General features: G+C 33.2%; 2 protein-coding genes across 3 annotated transcripts in view; one reads left to right on the forward strand and one right to left on the reverse strand.

The window, feature by feature from the left end:
* The window catches only part of LOC117103906 (Fanconi anemia group G protein-like), a 9,870-nt gene extending 379 nt beyond the window's left edge, over window positions 1-9,491 (reverse strand). Inside the window, exons 1-12 of one of the 2 annotated variants that reach the window (XM_033244543.1) lie at window positions 9,309-9,491; window positions 8,482-8,628; window positions 7,345-7,425; window positions 6,687-6,826; window positions 6,076-6,295; window positions 3,822-3,955; window positions 3,414-3,560; window positions 2,849-3,018; window positions 2,447-2,522; window positions 1,560-2,049; window positions 755-916; window positions 349-505 (exon numbers count right to left, since the gene is read on the reverse strand). In XM_033244543.1, the coding sequence (XP_033100434.1) occupies window positions 349-505; window positions 755-916; window positions 1,560-2,049; window positions 2,447-2,522; window positions 2,849-3,018; window positions 3,414-3,560; window positions 3,822-3,955; window positions 6,076-6,295; window positions 6,687-6,713 (1,583 nt within the window). In that variant the 5' untranslated portion in view covers window positions 6,714-6,826; window positions 7,345-7,425; window positions 8,482-8,628; window positions 9,309-9,491. Of the gene's footprint in view, window positions 1-348; window positions 506-754; window positions 917-1,559; window positions 2,050-2,446; window positions 2,523-2,848; window positions 3,019-3,413; window positions 3,561-3,821; window positions 3,956-4,744; window positions 4,965-6,075; window positions 6,296-6,686; window positions 6,827-7,344; window positions 7,426-8,481; window positions 8,629-9,308 lie in introns of both variants that reach the window. The other variant, XM_033244542.1, reaches the window with a different exon arrangement.
* An 857-nt stretch (window positions 9,492-10,348) lies between these two features.
* On the forward strand, window positions 10,349-11,350 carry LOC117103907 (U7 snRNA-associated Sm-like protein LSm10). The gene has a single exon (XM_033244544.1). It carries the CDS (start codon window positions 10,372-10,374, stop codon window positions 10,750-10,752), a length of 381 nt encoding a protein of 126 aa, XP_033100435.1. The 5' UTR covers window positions 10,349-10,371; the 3' UTR covers window positions 10,753-11,350.
* The last annotated feature ends 11,205 nt before the right edge of the window (window positions 11,351-22,555 follow it).

Consider the following 22,555-nt stretch of genomic DNA (forward strand, 5'->3'; position numbering starts at 1 on the left):
TGCGCAATGCTTGGCTGTACGGAATGTTTTTTGTACAGTGCGGGGGGTGACAGCTGCTAGGGAGCAGGTACATATGCTTATCCGTGGGCTGTCTCTTATACACATCTAGATGTGTATAAGAGACAGAATATATATTTTGAATACTAATAAATACTGTGAAGAGAGATGAGTTGTATTATGAATGGGAATTCTAAAGATAACAACAATAATACAGTTATCACTTTACTATATATTTTGATTTATATACAGTAAAACTGATGGAACTTCAAAGTATCCAAGATATAACTGAATGTAGAAATTAAAAATCAATATTAAGGTTTGAGATAATAAATTTAAAAAAATGCTTACTTTAGTGAGCTTGCAGTTTTTGCCAGCAGGTGAGAAACCATTGAAGAATTTAACGCAACATCTGCATATCTGAACCGCAGCCAGTCAGTGCTGGCTGTTGATTGGTTGCCCAACTTAAACAGCAATAATGTGTGGTTGTAAACAGTATCAACAAACCCTTGATATCAAAATGACAGAGGAATTTGCAGTAACAGGATAGATAAATGTTATATAAATATTTATTTTTCGTACATTTATTATTCTTTGCTAATGTTATGCTATGCTTTATTTACTACTTGTCAAAATCACAATTACACTCATACTTATCATTTTAACATGTTAACTGAAATATGTTAAAGCTGTCAAAAAAACGTTTTACCTTACTAATGCTCCCTGTAATACACTTATATTTTACAGCATACCTTACCTGGACAACAGTGAATACTGTTTAACAGTAGCTCATTGGCATCTTGCAGTTTGTTCTGTCCAATCAGAATGACTGCTTTATTGTTATAAGCCTCAGCCTTAAGCCTCAATACTGGATGTTCTGATTGGTTCTCAACATTTGCTATACTAGCTGGCATATCTCCTAAAATAAGAATAAACATATTCATGTTCATCCGTTACTATTATTACCTCCGCCAAGGAGGTTTTGTATTCACTGCTGTCTGTCTTTCTGTCTGTCAGCAAAATTACACAAAAACAAATGAATAAAATAACAAATTTAGTGGAATGGTACATAATAATGGAAGAAAGACACCATCCAATTTTTGGAAGAAAAGGTCAAGGTCATGGAAATTCAATTATTTAACCTCGAGCGTAAAAGAAAATAATGGAATCGCCCCTCGTTTTCAGGCTGCACTCAAGAAAATAATGTACCTGAATACATCGGGCGATTCTATAATTCTAGCTGTACTCTCACCCATCATACACGTCCTGCTTATTGTGAGTATTCAGGCACACGTCAGTTTGCACTCAATAGAGTGACAGCTCTAGCTCATGTATTGATGTCTGTCAGAGGAACATTTAATTACTTGGACAGACCTTCACAAGTCAAATTTGGCCTACAGCATTGAGCTATGGAATTCTGCTGGAATTGAACCTAGAGCATAAGAAATAAAAGGCAGGAACTTAACCACCAATCCATGTTTATTAGTGAATCAATTTTACTTGGAGGAATGAAGAAACCTGCCAAGTTCATAACAATTTGTAGAATGAAATATTCATCTTGCCTTGGTCTAACTTGATCTTCTTTGATGAGTGTTGCATTTCTTTCTTGTGGACTCCTTGACATTTGTTGAGAAGTTTCAGTACAGAGTCAATGCAATTAAGAGCTTCCTCAACCCGATGACACCTCACCAGACAAAACACCTCCAAAAGTCTTATCTTCACATAGCTATAAAAGTTCTCATTCACGCGATCATCAGATGCTTCCAGTTGAAAATGACTTTCTGACATCTCTCTTTGACGCTTCCTTCCAGGGAATGTGCCATCATCACTTTGGTCTTCCACGGCATCCTCTTGAACTGATGAAGTTGAGGGATGCTCAACTTTTCCAGGATTAGCACAGTAAGTAGGTGGATGTGGCAGCTTTTCCTGGATTTTTTTGATAATCAGTAAGGCATCTAGTAATCGTCCTGATTTAGTTTGTGAGAGGGCAGACTCATAGTAGATCGTCACCAAAGATGGTAGCTCCTGCTGACCCGATTCACAAGCCTTATGCTAAAAAAAAATAAATGTTTAAGTTACATTCTTGAAAAAACTTTCCACTGTTAAATAAGTACTAACATTAATATTACTAACAACAATTTCAATTATTGATATTTGTAATCTTTATGGGTGTACAAACACAACTGAAGATATGAGAGGGGAAGAGACAGAGAGACAGACTGAGGACTTGATGGATGAAAAGAGCTAGAGGAAGACCAATGAGTAAGGATACAGAAGATGGTAATTAATATTCAGTTGCGGATGATTAGACACCATAAAATTAAGTAGTGATAAAAACAACGTTACTAATAACAATAAGTTACAATAAAAATATTATAAATATAGTAATGTCAAATACATTAATAATAATACATATAATATGCATCGCAGAGGTTTTACAATTACTTACTGCAGTACTAGGAACACAAGATAAGTCAGTGAGAGCTGACAGCAAATCAATGTAGTGGTCAGCAGCATCAGAAAACCTACAGCATAACAAAATATTTGTTTCAAAACACAAAAAACATTTTGTATCAATTTCTAATGAAAATTTCAAACAGAAAAAATAATATATTAATTTTAAAAGTTATAGTAAAGCCATACAAAAATTGAGTAATCTTATACCTGTACCCATTTTTTTTTATGCTGTTAACATTTTTTATGACTTTTATGTTTACATTTTATGTACTCAAAAAATACAATTTTCAATTTTACTTTGGTTGTGTTAATGATGATAAAATTATATTAACTTTGACTCTGAAAACATCCTCCCCAATCATATTCCTCCTTGTGGAGGCTGTTTCTGACTGACCTTCCAGCATCTAAACAGCTTCTTGCTAACATGTAGAAAACCAATAAGGAACTCGGTTGCCACTCAATAATGTTTTGTACAATTATCTTTGGTTTACTTTTGCCATGGGCTGCATCTAGTAAAATGGCAGGTTCTTTTTTCATCACACTTTCATTTTCTTGATGTAGAGCCTATGAAATTTAAAAGTTCAAAATTTTAAAAGTCATATTATTTAACAAAACATTGCTAGCATGTTACAAAATACCATAAGCTTAACACACATGAAAGTTATCTGTTTACATTATATGTCATTCATGACATTTGGTGTAAACACATAACTTTTGTATGCAGTGGATGTTCGTGCATACATGTGACTAATTAGTTAACAAGAATATTGTTAATAAATTTTATTCACTCAAATGTACATATTGGTCCTAAGTGTGGAGATAACATGTTACTTATGTGACTTAATATCATATTTTAATGTGGCGCCTGTTTCAAGAGCAGTGCTTATTCAAGAGAGGCACTTTGAAAAATATATATTATTGTTATTTTGTTGTTATTGTAATTATTATCATTAACTTACCATTGTAAGTAGGTGTAATGACTCAAGCTTAGCTGTCACTCTTTCCTGTTTCCCATACATGACTGACAGATTATACAAAGGTAACAGGTAGGAGAAATTCTCTTGAAGACACTGTCGTAGCAAAGCAATTGCTGCCGTTATTCTATTCTGTATGATATTTTAGAAAAATTAATGTCAGTTAACAATTTTAAATCTCTAAATTATTTCACTATTTACCACTTAAAGTAAATTCTATGATGATCCATTGACTAGTTTTTGCATAATCCTGCTAACAAACAGAAGTTAACAAATCATATTTTATTCGGCTGTGAAACAGGTGACCACAAGATTTCTTCAAACATGGCATGGTGTAAAGCTGACAAGCTACTATGTATGGTACTCTAAATACTAATAATATAAAGAACTTACTTGTTTCATAAGTGAGCATGCTAGTAAATTTGTTGCTATGGACAGATCTCTGACAGATAAAATATTGCCATTGACGACGGAATTCACACCATTAATGACATCTGAATACTTTCCTTCCCAGTACAAACAAAACACTACAATTCAGAAAAAAAATTTGTGATATTGATAATGTACTTTAATATGAGGCATGCTATTCCAAAACTAGTGTACTGTCGCTATATTTTAAACTGGTAATATTGTATACTTTAGTATAGAGAAGCCATAATACTTATACTCATAACTTTGGTATTTAACAGTAAATTAATACCAGTAAGTGACCTATCATTCCAAAACTTATAATGTGGAGAATATGAAAGTCAATTAAAAAGTTAATTTCCTTGATTTGGTCACTGATGATGGTTTTGGGATTGCAAGTTATGTTATAACATACACTGAAAATCTCATAACATTAATAAAATTTGGTCAAGAGTAGAGGGCCCCTTAACTCTCTATAAAGTTGAATAAAATAAAATATTGACTGAATGATTGATAAATGAATGATTGACTGATTTATAGATTGATAAAATGGTATGATATATTGACTGATTGAGATATTGATTGATAGATTGATTTATTGATTGATTGATTTAACAGTTGGTTTGTTTTTTTTATTTGATTGATCAATTAATATTTAAAATCACTAAACACATAAAACCATTACAACAATTAACACATTAAAAACATTAGAAAACGCCCAATTAGGATAACATTCTTAAAGTAAGCAGAAAGGGAGGGAACAGAGGCCAAATTACAAAGGAAAGAGGACGGAAGAAGAAGATAGGAAAAAAACATGACAAACAAGGAGAGAAGACAAATATAAAAAATAATTTAATGATTGATTGGTTGGTCATTCAATTGGTTAAAACAAGTACTTAAGCACTTACTACTCCAATACCAAGCTGATACAGCTAAGGAACTTCTATCCAGCTCAATAGGCTTCATGAGAGAAGTCATTCCCTTCAGGCGATTTCCTTTGACCGAGTGTACAACCGCATGCAGGACTTTCAAAGCATATATACCATAACTATTACAGATGCTGTCTTTAGATGTTTGTATTTCTTCTTGAACATTAACTGAACCACCTGGCAGAAACCTAAAATGAACCTAAACAAATAATTTGAAAAATTATTTATTTGAGAATACTGATGATAAAAACGACGATGATGATGATGATGATGATGATGATGACGATGATGATGATGATGATGATGATGATGATGATAAAAGATGGTGATGCCAAGTTATGTGTTGTACAACTGATTTTTCTAAGACACAAAAAGGGTTATTTGTAGCCTGGGTTCCAGGCCCTAATTTTAGGTTACTCACTCTTTATTGCACTTAGTGCGCGCCATACCTAATTTAATTGGCGTCCCATACTCGATTTCTTTTTTTTCGAATTAGGGCCTGGGCAAACGATTCATGCGTGCAATTTCCCCTTCCCACATCAAATTTGATGTGGGATATCGTATGCATGACTGATTTTGTAAATCACGTGATTGGCTAACTTCATGCATATTAATCAATCTTGGTAAATTTTCAAAATTGAAGATGCGGATGTCTCGACTCGAACAAGCTCCAGCTCCCTTTTGGCTACCTACTTGAATTAAAACAGTTAGTATAATAGTTCTGGCCTGCTGAGAACGACATGGACTGATAACCGTAGGCTATAGGCCTACTTGGAACCTTGCTCACCATGGGATGGCAAGTTATGTTATAACGTACTCTGAAAATCTCATAACATTAATAAAATTTGGTCAAGAGTAGAGGGCCCCTTAACTCTCTATAAAGTTGAATAAAATAAAATATTGACTGAATGATTGATAAATGAATGATTGACTGATTTATAGATTGATAAAATGGTATGATATATTGACTGATTGAGATATTGATTGATAGATTGATTTATTGATTGATTGATTTAACAGTTGGTTTGTTTTTTTTATTTGATTGATCAATTAATATTTAAAATCACTAAACACATAAAACCATTACAACAATTAACACATTAAAAACATTAGAAAACGCCCAATTAGGATAACATTCTTAAAGTAAGCAGAAAGGGAGGGAACAGAGGCCAAATTACAAAGGAAAGAGGACGGAAGAAGAAGATAGGAAAAAAACATGACAAACAAGGAGAGAAGACAAATATAAAAAATAATTTAATGATTGATTGGTTGGTCATTCAATTGGTTAAAACAAGTACTTAAGCACTTACTACTCCAATACCAAGCTGATACAGCTAAGGAACTTCTATCCAGCTGAATAGGCTTCATGAGAGAAGTCATTCCCTTCAGGCGATTTCCTTTGACCGAGTGTACAACCGCATGCAGGAGTTTCAAAGCATATATACCATAACTATTACAGATGCTGTCTTTAGATGTTTGTATTTCTTCTTGAACATTAACTGAACCGCCTGGCAGAAACCTAAAATGAACCTAGACAAATAATTTGAAAAATTATTTATTTGAGATGATGATGATGATGATGATGATGATGATGATGATGATGATGATGATGATGATGATGATGATGATGATGATAAAAGATGGTGATGCCAAGTTTCGGAGGGAAAAAATGTCTGATATGTTGTACAACTGATTTTTCTAAGACACAAAAAGGGTTATTTGATGAAAAACTCAGAAACGGTTGATAAGACACAGATTTTTTGAATAAAAAAAAGTGGGGGAAAAAGGTGGAAAAAAGGGTGGTGACATGGACACAGAATGGCCCTTTGGGATGGGACTGAGGTAAGAAATTTTATGGTTATGGCACCTCCAGATGGCCGGAAATGAATTTGTAATAAGAATTCAAATTGAGGATATTTACCTTTTCAGTTTTGCTCAAAATAGACATGTTCCTGCTGACAACATCCAGCAGGCAGACAGCTCCCTCTATGTTCCCACTAGTCAGGTGGCACACACTCTGAAGACAACCAAGTAGCAGTAAAGGTTGTCTAAGTTCAGCACCTTTAATATAAAAAAAAAATGTGTGCAAAAAGCTGGGTTTTTCCAGAGTTTCATAAAAGAAATAATTTTTTTTTCTTTCTTTCAGTAGGCCATATGCATTTACATGCATTTATAATCAGCCATAATATAGGAAAGGTAAAATGGGATACAGTCAGAAAGATTCTCTTTCCTTGCAGTGGCATATCTGGAGGTTTTAACATGGGGAGGGGGGAGGCCTGGTGGAAGCACGAAAGTTAAGTGTGGCTTGATGTTTATGTGAAGGGGAATGATTTAGCAAGGTAAAATGAGGTGATTCATAACTACTTGAGCGTAATTTGCATGTTCTGCAAACATTTCTATAGGGGTGCAAGTTTCTTTTTAGGCCAGGATGCACCACCAAAGATACGCCACTGTTTCCTTGGGAACACAATCATTGTGACTAGCTTCTGAGTTGTACACTTCATCCCTTAATTGAAAACCTAAGTCCGATTTCTATGAAACCTGTTGACTACATTCATATAAATGGCTTCTTTACTTACCAGATAGGCTACATGAGACAGCTTTGACAAAATAGTCTTCGGTGTTTGAATCAACAATTACCACATTGGCAGCACGGCAAACTGAAAACAAAATTTCAAAATCAACAATTGATGGTAATCAACAGAGTGTGAGAAAAAATATAACAAAAGGGTCATTTCCATGTCAAATCAACGAAAAATTTTCATCAACGTCTCAGATTTTTTTTCATAGTTTCGGGTTTGATTAGTACCCATGAGAAACGGCCAAAATTTTAATTTATCGCTCAACACCGCATAATCAGTGAGATACGCACTAACAAACTTTGAGCTAATTAGTGCTACCTCGTGAATTAAATTGTCAATATCTCAGGAAGTATACCACCTACAGAGCTGGTTTTGGTATCATTTTGAAACTATTTAGCAGCCCTAAACATTGGTTAGTAAACAAGGTATATTCTTTAAATAAACCATATATGATTACTGTATATAGATCGAAGTTGTACAGAAAAAATATATTTTTAATTTTTTTTTCAAGTCAGGGATACCTTACAAACTTTCCTGCAAATTTGGTGATGGGCACTCTAACAGTTCTTTAGCAGTGAGCAATTATATATTCAAAAATCAACAAATTTTGAAAATTATTGTACCATTACGCCTATAAATAAGGTCCGGCGATACAGGGCAAAAATAATTTATTTACTTATTATTGGTTAGGTTTTGCATAGCACATAATTAAATTGTTTTATTTCAGACAATGTCCATACACAACAAAAACCAAGACAAAAGAGAATATGTGCAGATCTATGTGACTTACTGAAAAAAACTGTGTACAATCAATTATAAGCCTCTTTGAAATAATAATACATGGTCTCTATATACTAAAGTCTTTAGATAAGATTAAAATTTGAATATAGGTCTCCCTCTAATTAAAGACCACTACAATTAAAGACCACTACAATTAAAGACCACTACAATTAAAGACCACCTCCAATTAAAGACCACTTTTCTGTGGTCCCATATTAACTCATGCCTTAAGGGTGGTATACCTGTAATAAATGTCTTTTATCTTTATTATGCTAATTAGAGGCCAAAGCTGCTAAAGACCATGGAAACCCCGGTCCCAAAAGTGGTCTTTAATTGGAGGGAGACCTGGCTTACCTCTCAGCCAAGTACTGTTGATTGAGTCAATGATTGTGTTTATACCACAAAGATTTCCATTGCACTGGTATTCTTTGTAAACAAGGAGGTAGTAGTTAAAAGTTAATGCCAACTCAACTGGTAAAACATGCCTTGAGGGCGGTATACCTGTAACAAAAATCAGACATATGACATACAACAATCATTTTTAAAATATTAATTAGATGAGGATGATGATGATGATAATAACATAAAATAAATAATATATATAACTAAAAACAATAATAATAATAATAATAATAATAATAATGTAATTCTATTATCAACACCAATTATTGACACCACTCTCATCATCATCGTTTTCATCATTGAATTTATCGTAATTGTCATTGTCGTCATTGTTATCGTCAAAATCATCATCATCGCTGCCGTTGCCATCATCGTCATCATATGTTTTTAAAACCCATGTTTAAGGAAAGTGGCCCATCCAGCAAAGCTGATCATTTGGGGGCCTTCTTGTCATCATCTCCCCATTATTGATGTCATCGATTGTTATCCATATTTGTCACTCAGCATCAGCATTGGTGGGTTGGAATCGAACCAACAACCGCCACATAACCAGTCTCGTATCATCTAGTGGTCAAACATTTTTTTGTTATTTTTCAATAAGCTGAAATCCATGGTTAAGGCAGTAAATATTTAAACATCATACAAATATTTCTGTCTCCTCTTTATAAAAAAAATTATATAATTAATAAGTTTTCCAAAAGTAGACAAAAATGTCAACCCTTGATATATCCAATATTTTGGGTCAGTTGATCTGAGGCAACAAAACTGATTAAACTCACCCTTAACCTGACAGAGTAAGTTGTTTAGCTCACTCTGTAATTCCTTGTGACAAGTCTGACAACACTAAAAAATGGAAACCAAAATATTTATTTATTAAAGCAAAATATTAATATCAATGTAATGTATGATATATAAATTTGCTATAATGCATAAACACATTTTCAATGCGCTAGTATAATGCTTGCAAAATTCATGGAAATTTAGAGGATGGGATTATACTGTACAGATGTGTATAAGAGACAGCCCCATTATTGATGTCATCGATTGTTATCCATATTTGTCACTCAGCATCAGCATTGGTGGGTTGGAATCGAACCAACAACGTTTGCGCCACCCGACTACATTACTAAGCTAGGCCTGTCGCCTAGGTAGATAGACTAGAGCCTGAGGCCTAAAGAAGCAATAGGCTCGACCTACCTTCCTAGCCTAGCTAGGCCTATCATACAGGGGTCTGGCCTACCTAGGCGGCTAGGGATCCGGTGGGTGCCTAGCTAGGATAGCCGCCAGGCCTAGGCCGCACGGCCTAGGCTAGCCTCTAATCTAGGCCTAGGCCTAGCTGGACTTTTTTAGATTTTGTCTATTAATTATTAAATCCCTGTCTCTTATGTTTAGATTAAATTGAACATCAGTTATCTTACTTTCATCATCAATAAATTATAGACCTACTCTAAAGACCAATTCAAAAAACATTTTTATCAACATCTCCCGTTTGCACAGATATGGATTTCGTGAGGGAATGTTTTTGTATTTAGCGCCCCCTTGATGGAAATAGACCACCTGGTAGGTCACGTGCATAACAATAAACCGAAAATTATTAATAATATCATTTTCATATGATGATGAGTTATTTTAAAGACATAGAAGCATACTACAGTACAGTATTACCACATCAATAATTATTCGGCAATTTCTAATGAATATTTTAGAGGTGTAAAAAAAAAACTCTTTCAACTTATCCCTAGGACTACCCACAATTCCAATCGATTTAAAATGGAGTCCTACATATGGAGAACTGAAAGTTGTGTTGTCCCGTATTAAAACTTTTGTTGATATTCTGTGAAAATGGATATGACAATCAGAGAGCGAACGAAATCTAAAAACTCTCTCACCTGTTTAATACAGGCACTTGAAGGTAAAGTTACCACAATTGAACTTCGAAATGAGTCTGAAGTGTATGGTGAAATAGAGAGTGTTGATGGGTACATGAACGTTCAAATGAAACATGTTGAATTTACGGACCAAGATGGCAACTGTTCGTTCCTGGAGAATCTACACGTTCGTGGACGCAACATTCGATATGTTCACATCCCAGATGATGTCAATATTCTGGGTTCGATTAGGAAACAACTCGGTGCCATTGAACGATCTTTTGGAGGACGGCGTAACCGAGGAGGTCCAGGTGGTAGAAAGCCAAGGCAAGGTCAGGTGGGCAACGACAGATGACTCGATGATGAAGTACTGCGAAAGAAACATTTGTCTCTTCAAGCTAATACTGTACAATGCAATATACAAGATAAAATATATTTTCTCCAATAAAAAAAAACCCAAGAAATTAGAGAGAACTGTAAGAAGTATATTACAAGATGCATTTTAAGATTACTATGCATACAGACTAGCGATGATGATTATGGTCTAAAAAAAACATTCCGATCATGAGATGTCTGAATTTTTGGATTGAAAACAAAAATTTTGTGGTGGATGTCATGACTTTGTTTTGCTAGGTTTTTCTGACTGACGGTGATGTTTCTCTGTTATGTTCCATGATACTGATTTTTGATAACATTTATTATTATTTTATGTATGATATTTTTTGTTAACTAATTAAATTAAATAGAGTAGATATTTGTGCTTGAAATTATAGAATTATAAATTTCATGTTACAGCTGTAGAGAATAAAGCTTTACAATACAGTATATATTGTTGTACCTCAGTGGTGGATCTTATAACTGTGTGCTGGTGATCAGGTGTTACTGGGGTTGGTCAGTACTGTATAATTCCAAGGATTATCATGCATCTACTAATAAATCAAATTGCAAATTCATACTTTTTTTTTCATGTTTATTTTGTTTTCATCTGACAGGAAGTTCACAAATAGCACCAAATCTAAAAAAAGAATTAAGATTATTTTCATATTGACATATTTTTCAAATTTCCTATTTTATTATTGTATAACCTTTTTACTTTAAATTATTTTGTAATAGCCTGGCCCGTGGAAGAACAGCTTTCTTTCCACAGACATACATTGATGTTCTGGTCCCAAAAAATAACTAAACAAAGCATTAGCCATTTAAGACATATAATGTCAAAATGATAATCACATTATAACTACAGTACAGTACTGCATATAAAGCGGTAAAGTAACTGTAAATTAAAAAAAACAAACAAACAAAAAACAAACCGGTTTTAAAATAATTTTCATGTTTACGTTTTTTTTTTATTTTGCTTTCTGGTTTTATCGTTTTACCATTTTTTCTGAATGTATCATTACGCCAGATTAAAAAGGTGTTTGATAGCAGACTAATCAAATACTACGAACATTTGCCAAATTAGTGATGGACGTACGGAAACAGACAAAAGTACTAAATTCTGAAATTTATCGTAGGCCTAAACCCATAAATAAACGCCCAGAACAAACGACTTTTCCATCAGGATCTTTGGTTAAATTGTTTCTAGAAAGCTCGTATTTGTCATATTACTGATAAATTATTGTAAAAACTAAGAAAAAGTGGCCCGTTTTCACAGCTACCGTATTATCGTGTACCTGTAATTTAAGCAACTCATATTTTGCATTAAAGACGAATTATTAGGTGCTATGGAATCTTATTTACTGCATTTTGCTAGCTTGAAAAGTCTGATAATGGAGGATTGTAATATGCACATGCACCAAACTAATGTGCACAAAATGAATAGAAAAATCGTTCTCATTAGAGACATACATTCCCTGCAATATTTGTATATAACTTGTATTGTCCTTTTAGATGAGGTAATCAATGTTTTAATTGAGCTTTAAGGTGTATTTTTTCAATGACAGTAACCAGATACTGTATAGGCATATAATTAATTAAAACAAATCTCAATAACTATACAAGAATCATGATTCTCCATAAATCATTTGCAGCCACTCAAAATGATGGGCGATAGATTTTACAAAATGAATGGTATGATAAATCTTATAGACAAACATTTAGCAATCTAGCATTTCCAACTATTAAATGGAAATGATACAATAGGCCCATGGTAATGATAACATAAGAATAGCAAATTATGATATTCATGATGATGATAATAATAATAATAATAAGGATGATGACGATAATTATGATAATAAGTAACTTTATTATGATTAATGAAATTATTAATAACAATGGCAATAATAATATTGATGATGATGATGAAATAAAAGTGAAGATAATGATAATAATGGTAATAATATGTTCAAGTTTATTTTATTGGTCATATTATAGTAATGAATACAATACATGAAATTTTCTTCTCCGGTACAATGATTAAAAATACTAATATTATACTAAAATATAGATACAAAGCACAGATTACACAGAATAACACACTAATATGGAAAAATAAATAGAGCAATAAATAAATAAATAAAATAGATTATATCAGTTTGTGGGCTTTGGACGATATTTTAATAATAATAATAATAATAATAATAATAATAATAATAATAATAATAATAATAATAATAATTAATAATATGATTTATATAATAGCGCCTTTCGAAATGATCAAGGTGCTTCACAAGGACATCAGTTAAAACAGTTATGATTTTACAATAATTATAGTAAGTTAGTGTTCATATACAATACCACCAGCAGCAGCAACAGTAACAATGATATACGTGCACTAGACTAGAGTAGTCATACCAATGAATTCCCCGCAACTGATGAGTAATACGGTACCGTGAAGCTAAGCATAAGAAATTTCTGATGGAAAGTGTTTTTCTGTGATGGTTGAAAGTGTTTTTATATAAAAACGGAAATTTCTCATTCATTTAGTATTACTTAAGTAGTAGTAAATATAAGAACAAAACACTTAAATTTGACCATCCTGCTTTACATGTTCTTATATGGAACCCACAATACGTCACATCTAACATTTTAAGTGCAGTTGCTTAGAACTATTGTAAAAAGTGTCCACAGTACAAAGGAAGGGATTGAACTTAATTGAAATTCCCTGTTGACCTATCGAATCACTTCAAATGGAACCGACCGCAGGTACTGACTTGGAAAGTAGTTGTTTTTGACTTAATTACCAAGTAGAATTGTGGTGTTATATTTAAGTACATTTCTTTTTATCCAAGTTAATTAGTAATAACACCTGCGTGAATAGGTTATACCTTGTTGGACATCCGTTATCAATTGTTGGAGATTTACAGACACTGAAGATATTCAGCACTCTTTAAAAACTAAAGGAGTCTGGATTGGAGTTGTAAGTTCTTTCTCAAACATGATTTTCTGTCAAGTATTTGTTAGCGGTTTTTACTTCTATGGCAGAGGATAAACCATGATAATGCTAATAGCGACTTTAGTACAAGCATCCAGGTGTGTGTTCATTCATTAAATCCCGGAGCGAGCCCTCTGGCTAAGCTTAGATATTCAACTATCACTACTATACTCCGAGTAACTTTATGTTTCTTGCATGCCATCGTGTTTTTTCTGGATTTTTTGTTTTTGTTTTTGTTTTTGTTTTTTTTATATAGAAAAGGTGGGTAGGGGTAGCGTAGGAATCACATGAAGTGACCCATAACCACACACGTTACTTTCTTTTAAAACGGAACATAATTAGTTGTTTTTTTTAGACTGACATTTTATTAAGCAAAAATTCCACCAACATTACGATAAATGTTTCTTTACTCCTCAATTCATTATCATTATTTCCTGGCATTATTGAAATACATATCGTTACGGTCAAGACACGCGCAACTAGCAGATTAATACAATGTAATTCCTGGTTTTCATGAATTTTCTATGTGAATTCACACTTCTTTTAAACAAATATCAATTCCCGACCCAAAGGTGTTATAGCCGGGCTTCACATACACACAGAAAAGTTCCAAATAACGAAGTAAGGGCTGATAGAATTCACAGAGATTGAATAACGATTCAATTATATGAACAATAATTAGACTACCACGTATTGCTGCTATTCTACTGTGAAGGGGCCCTCGTCCACTTTCATGATACTCGTAACTGAATAATAAAATGTGCACGGGGCCCAAACACTATCTCGCCCCCGAGTCCCTTGACTCGCAGTTACGCCACGATGCCTAAAACACGCCACACTCTGCTACCGACGGTCTCGTCGGCTGATACGATTCCTACTTAGAGAACGCAACGCGACGACGCGCGTGCAACGGATCCCTTTTATTGACTATTGCTAGAATGCCTTCGACGATCAGCAGGCGACGTCAAGCTCTCATAGAGAGCGGGCATGTATTCGTCGGCCGACGGTCTTATGACCATCGTACAAGGTAGTCTGTGCTCGGCTTGATTGTATAAATTTGTATTAATTTGATGATCTTATTATTAATTAATTATCATTATTTTTATTATAAAGTAATACACAAACGACATTTTCTGCAACAAAGACGACATGTTAGCAGTTGTATCACCTGCCAAAATTCAAATTGTTATAAAAAGCAATTAATACCATCTTATCCAGGTTCATATATACAAAACATGAAAGAAACCAAAACAGTATAAGCGGATTTTGCTGGCCTACTAATCCGATAGGCTAATTGCTTTGATTCTTATTAATTGCATATGTTTATGATATGCTCGAATAAGATGGCGACAGTTTTTCAATTGTTTCATGCTTGATTCATTTAATACTGCAAGCTTCATTGCCCGATCTGGATATTATTACATAAATCGACGAAAGCTGCAGTTGATGATGTTAAGATTAAACAGAATTATAATCTAGCAATTTGTTTTGGACTGTTACAAAAGTTGAATTTCCTATTATAGGCCTGTATTACTATATTTAATGTATTTTGGATGAAGTACGAAGCGTATACACACCATAGCACACAGAGCCACTGTCGTGCATTGCTAAACTAAACTACAGTTCACCCTCCAATTTTAGACCACTTTGGGACCTGAAAATTTAGGGTGGTGTCTGGGTTCGGTCGCCACTTAGAGGGTTACCGGTAGCTTTGTGTTAAAAGATTGACGATTGTTCTTTTCAAATTAAAACGGTATTTATTTTAACATCGTTTACATAGTTGAATTTGCCCTATCATACTTATGATTTGTAACTAAGCCTACACACCTTAAAAATTGTTACCGGACTTATTGTAATTAATGATTACAAAGTCATATACTGTGGTCAGGCAACATTATGAGCATAGGTGTGTTTCATTCAGGTGGTCCACTATCCACTTTTTATTTTACTCAATTGTACATAATCATTTAATAATTATAAAAGGAAAATTATTATCATCGTAGAAAAAGAAGAAAGAAAGAAACATAGCTTAAATCTAAGAACATGTGAATGCAAATTTGCGTTTCGCGCGTGCACGTCTGTGGAGAGCAAAGAATGAACACTTTTAAAATGGCGGTTATTGTTCTTCCACAGGGGCCCGGATAAGGATTTTGAGGAAGATATGAAATGAACTACATCACGATTCTAAAATATAGACTTGTAGACTCTAATAAGAAATTTAAGGAACTATGAACGATAACAAAATGTTTGCAAACTTGGCATTCTTTTTTTTTCATATAATAATTAATATATTGTATTTTATTATGATGTATTACATGATTCTGAATAACTATGATGTATTATGTGATTCTGAATAAATGACCATCGTTTAACGAGAGAAAAAAAATGCTTGCAAATTTTATGAATTCGGGTTCGACTGTAAAGAAGATGTTGATGAGGAGGATTATAATGATGATGACGGTGATGATGATAAAGATAACGATAATGATGATGTTAGGCCTAATTACTGAGTCGATTCTGATGATATGATGACGATAATAAAAATAAGCGTTCAAACGTGATTAATTGACTACAGGTCTCCTCTTAATTAAAATCCACTCGAATGAAAAACTAAATCCAAATTTCTGCAGCCCCAAATGAACGCCTATACTCTATTTTTGCATATTTTTGGGGGCCCAGGTTTTTAGCAGCTTTGGTCTTCAATTGGAAGGAGACGTGTGAACTAATAAATAAAAATGGACATGTTTTATTTGTAGTTTAGTACCGACTGTGTGACGTGTTTTTCCTCGTTCTTCATTCACACTTGACATCAATTTACAATTCAAAATTTCAATTATTCCTATAAAATTTCACACTTTAAATAGACACTATGAAATCATCAATCAATCTATGAACAGTAGATAAAATAAATGTAAAGTAATATGATTGTTTGTTATTGCATATTTGAAAATTCGTTCGAAAACTGTTGTGTTTTTACATTACAATCTTTAGCATTCCAACAGTGTTGTTGTAAATTTAAATAGTTAGAAATTAAAAAATCTTGGATTTTTATGACAGAAGAAAGCCCTCACTTGCAATGGTTTGACACCAGACTTCAAAAATTGGAAAGCAAAATTTATATGCTTTCATGAAGGCTTATTTACATTTTCGCGTGCTCAGAGAACTACAAAACAAATATAGGCCTATACAACAAAAACTAATTCTTTTTAAACAGAAAAAAGCTAAAGGCCTAGCAAAAACAGAATCTTCCATAAATCGAAATCACATTATGTAGGCCTACAAGTCATTCCATTACGTGTTCAATTATTGTTAGGAAGCCAGCTCCTGTTTAGTTTCCATATCGTAAGTAATCTTGAAAAAAGCCCGCCTCGGACGGAAGGCACACTTGAAAAAGTTCTAAATAGGAATTTTATTTATAAGTTCTTTCGAAGTTTTTTTTTTAACAGTAATTACTAAATATTCCACTTGAATTTACCACTGTGACTGCAATCTGAGTTTCTAACATAATACAAAATTATCAAATATTTAAATTGATAAAATCAAATCAAAGTTAATTGATAAATTAATAATTTTATCAGTTAATCATTATTCAAAGCCAACAAATATCATTGCAATCCAATATCTCAATGCATAGGTCTAGGCCTACATGAAAATTTGCTGTACACTAACAATTGAAATCTCCATTATTATATAAGCAAAATTCATTTTAATCTCAGTGTTTCATTAGATTGTTGTGCCTACACGTCAGTCACTTAACACTGTAGATACTCGGGGTCTTTAATGACATAGGCCTGTAACAGGTTTCAGAATATTGACAACATTTTGACGCCTGCTTGTCAATGTCATAAATCCACATAAAGGGGTTTAGGTGCAGGTAAAATCGGAAATCCTATTTTGTTGAACTAAAAACTATTTTTATTTGGATTAGTAAGCGTATTTCTAAGTCATAAACCAACATTACTTTAAATAAAGCCTTTTAAATCCCATCAAGGGTTAACTTTTCTCTTTCTGAAATCGTCAAAAACATATTTTTTTACCTGTAGGGACGTAGATCAATATGCATTCAACACGTTTCATTACGCCAAAGGGAGTATAAATATGTATTGTTTCAAAGACAAAAAGCTATTTTTCATAATGAATAGAAAAACAAACTTTGATAAAAATATTTATGGCTTTCTGAATCAATGTATTTCAATTGGTAATTGTTTTGTGAAGTTTTCAATTGAATGAGAAAACCCATAAGAAAACAGTCGCAGAGAAACTGTTGCATTTTGCTTAGGGCCTTACAATTTCTGTATCAATTTATTTTTTTAGAAATCCGTTCCTTCCGCCGTAGTTAGCGTTAAACAATATAAACAATCCGCTTTTTGAGCAATAATCTGCAGATTTAGGCAGCCAAATAGCTTAAGCTTCAATCTCACAACTCAGATACCCATGGGCAACAGGAATATAAGCCGAGTATGAAATTAACATAACTACTTATAGGTTTTAACTGTTGCACAGTGCTATGATCAGAAAGAAACAATATTTCGCAGTCAGTGAACATCAGTCAAGGGTAGATTAGCTTGACAGACTCTACTTTGGCATCTACTTTGTTTTTCCGCCCCGGTGGAGAGGCAATCCAGTCGGCTCAATGCGTACACCTGTCCTTTCTAGGCCTAAGGTAACTTCACTCGACTGCAGAGCCATTCACTGCGTATAACACTGGGTCAATGATTCCTACAATCCGACACGGTTGCACGCGTCTGCAAAGAAGAGGAAATTAGGAAGTGGTTTTGACACTTACCCCCTTTTCGGTAGCCCCTTACGTGCAGGGAGATTTAATCGCATGGCTTTTCGTACGAGTGAGAAACGCACGATAAAAATCAATTTAGAGATTATGACAGTTTATGGAAATGCGGACCGTTTGATGTCTGGTTCCAATGCAACTAATGAAAAGTAGATTGTGTAAATAGATAAAGATAATTGCCTTTTAACAATGACTTTCTTTGATCTAAAGCTTATTTCAAATTTTAATTCTATAATACATCTAAACAAATAGTACTAGTACCACATGATTGCGTAAGAATAAGTTGGTGTAAATATGATTTTTTTTTATTTCCAAATATGTCACCTTCATGGTGACCGATCGCCCTCAAGGATTTCGTAACAGTGTGCGATTTGTTTCCAAAGTAGGCCTACTTACACTTACCCACATTTGCATAAGTACAATTTTGTGAGATGGAGTTGCTGTGATTAAGATGCTTGCCTTCTAATCCTAGGCTCTTGGGTTCAATTCATGTAAATTAGCACTTTTTTCTTACGACTGATAACATTCCATAAGCCCCGTAAAGCTGTCATTTTTAATTACATGTTGTTGGATGCCAATAAGATGGCATGCATTATTTGTTCTTTTGTTGTTGTCGTCATCGTCATCATTACCATCATCACGATTAATATTAATATGTTAAAATACAATAATAAATGCAGATATACAGCACCGGTACCTAAAGATATTCAACATTTTAAGCGCCAACAGAAAAAAAAATATTGGAATTTGATATAGATGCCTGATTATTCTTTTAAATATGACGATTATAAATAAATACAGTAATTGCAAAAACTTTCAATTAATAAATTCTGAAAATTGCAATGCCTATTTTTAGCATAAAAACCTTATATTGTTTAGATCATGTTAACGTATAATGGTAATAAAAATTCATTTTAAATAACAAATTTAAATCATATAAACTTAAAATGAGAAGAAAATGGATTCAAGTTTTAATTTGCTTTCGTTCTAATTAAAAGTATTTTCATTGCAAAAAATGTTCCTATAACCTACATTAATCTTTGACAGAAAATTTGAAGATTTCCATGGTAAAACGTTTTTAAATTATTGAAAACTGACTTTGCTGTGGTCTGCGATTTATTAAATGTTCAAAAATAGTTCTTTTAAATTCCAACTTTTACTGTTTAAACGGTTTTTCTTGATGTTGAATGAGTCTATACCTGGGGTCTTTACATTATTCGCTATATAAATTCAAAATTATTATTATTATTATTATTATTATTATTATTATTATTATTATTATTATTATTATTTAGTATACTGTAAATGGTTCTTCAATATAGACTATAAAAGATTTGAAACTTACATGATGAAGTATTATTATTATTATATTATTACTATTATTATTATTATAATTATTATAACTTATTATTATTATTATTATTATTATTATTATTATTATTATTATTATTGTGATTATCTGTATGGTAGTATTAGAATGAGCAATTAAATGTTTGAATTGGCCATTATCAAAAAGTCGTATGAATTAACACCAATATCATTGCAGCAGGCTTAATAAACCAACCACTGAGCCGTTTGAAACTCAAACGGCCAGTAAAGAATACTCGAAGCAGGATAATACTATTACAGAAGAAGTTTTTTGCCAACTGTAAATAATTTCTTAGAACTTGGTATATTCAGTAACCTAATAATATAATATCAGAAATTAACATTTTGTACGCTCTGGTGACATATACGCTCTCAACTAGACTTGTGATGACGTCACAAGTGCATCACTACACATTTGTCTTCCGTTGTCATCGGCTCACAAACTCTGTATAGGCCTACAATGTACGGCCTACAGGAAAATTTATCATTCAGTCTACAACACTGACTCAATTGCATCGGCCAGATGACATTGTTTCTCGTTCTTTTTTCTCTTCCAATTTGACACCATAAAAATGCAAAACTACACACAACGAATATCGCGTGGTCATGGTGACATAATTATAAAGTGGTAGGCCTAATGCATCTGATCCATACTTAAGTCTAGTTTCCAAAAAATCACTCCGATGCCGCTAGTATTTTTAGTGGAAGCGTTACACTACTGTAAGTAGCTGTTCCCGACGCATTCAAGAAGGCTCCCCAATTCGATCCACCAATCAACGTCACCATCGCTATTGTTTGTCGTCGATAGCATGTATCAATTTTATGGAAATCAACCTTTAGGTAGGGCCTATTCTTTTCCCTTGCGTAGTTATTTTATTTATTTTTTATTTTTTTTGTGATTCAGATATAAATACGATTACTAAAGCTCTGTCCACACTATACACATTTTTTTTGACAACAAATTGTTGTATGCCCATATATAGTCATGATGTGTCTATATATGATGTCATTATGACCATAATTGGGCATGTCACATGTTTTTGTCCAATCAAATTTGATAGTCTGGACAGGGCTTAAGGTGGATACATGAGTCAAAGAGATAATAGGATTGAAACTAGTAAAAGGCATTATGGGAATATAGACGTATATTTTATACTACCATTTTTATACCACTATGGTGAGAACAACATAAGATGTAAACCAAGACCAAGTAATTCTCAAGAGAAATGAATACAAATTATTACGTGGTTGTTATTTTTATTCATCATGCTTAACAAGAATATTGACATTTACAATAAATTGTTTGCTCTACTTATCACCCTCTCAGAACATAATAATTCTGCGTGTGAATTTTTAACTTTTAATTCAAGACAAAAAGAGGAACCCAGTCATACAGAAACATTTTGATGGTACCCCAATGAGGTGCTTTTCTTGGTAAATAAACCGATAAAATTAGATTTAAATTCACATATGATTCAGTTACTCTAAAAGCAATCTGTGTTGACATATGTAAGTTACAGGGACAAAGGTACGTATGATGTCAGTGACTGGGAAAAAGTCGAAGTCTGTTCTGGCCGGTGAGAACGCGTCCGGTTCGCTTGACACACCGAAAAGTCAATCAAAACCTGTGACACGTTGAAGAATAATTCCAGAATAGAAATCATCATGGCGGAAGACTGTTTAGAAAGGCTGGCTTTCAGTTGCATTGCCAAATATATAAACAAACCTCATTACATGCACTGTGGGATTTGAAAAGACCATCAAAAGTCACAAACAGGGGGTAATTTAACGTGTTATTCGACTGACTGGAGAATTATAGAGGTATAGAGGGTTGACCATAGATACCATTGCTAGAATAAATGAAAGTAGGTCTACTTTAGTTTTATTCACACAGGAAAAGAAAGTGGCGCGAATTAAGTGAAATGGTGATGCACAATTAATTGTCAGCATTGACTCTTGACTTGAAATTACTGTACATAACGTATTGTTTCTCTAATCAATGCATGTCGTCGCTAATTTTGAGTGGAGTTGAATAGCTCAGTGGCTAAGATGCTTGCCTTCTGATCCCAAGGTTCATTTTATTTAAAAGAGGGCCCCTGAATATCAGCCGACCTTGTAGGATACGCTGGAAGGGTCACCCTCTATCTATAAATATGGTTAAAATAAAATATTATAGCCAATATCTTTAATTCACAGTGAGCAAGAATACTTGCTAGAGTTAAAAGTTAGAAAGTAACCTATCATACTGTAACTGATGCTTATAGCCTACACTTAGGCCTATCAGAGATTCACTGTCTGTAATATGGAAAACCTTAAAAATTGAATTATTAAATTGAAAATTGTTTAGGCCTATATAAAAGAATCAAATAAATTTCCAATAAAACACAGAGCAAATTAATTCACTTTTTGCAGATTTGCAGACCTTTACTAAAATAGCCATTTAGCATATTACCAGCCAATTTAAGAGGGTCCTTGTAAATTAATATTTTTAGCATGCCAAAGTTTGGCAGCCGATCTATTCTGCCCTTTTCAGCAAAAAAAGTGAAAATATATATAAGAGTATTTTATATGAAACTGTGTGCCCAGAATAATAGAAATTAATAGTAAAAACAAAAAAAAAAAGGG

Source organism: Anneissia japonica, unplaced genomic scaffold, assembly GCF_011630105.1.
Source record: "Anneissia japonica isolate Jap-2015-1 unplaced genomic scaffold, ASM1163010v1 scaffold1810_len1271414_cov176, whole genome shotgun sequence".
In the NCBI taxonomy this organism is placed as follows: Eukaryota; Metazoa; Echinodermata; class Crinoidea; order Comatulida; family Comatulidae; genus Anneissia; species Anneissia japonica.

Excerpts from the sequence above, each read along its gene's own strand:
- LOC117103907 (XM_033244544.1), top strand. The coding sequence starts at position 10,372 with ATGGATATGACAATCAGAGAGCGAACGAAATCTAAAAACTCTCTCACC.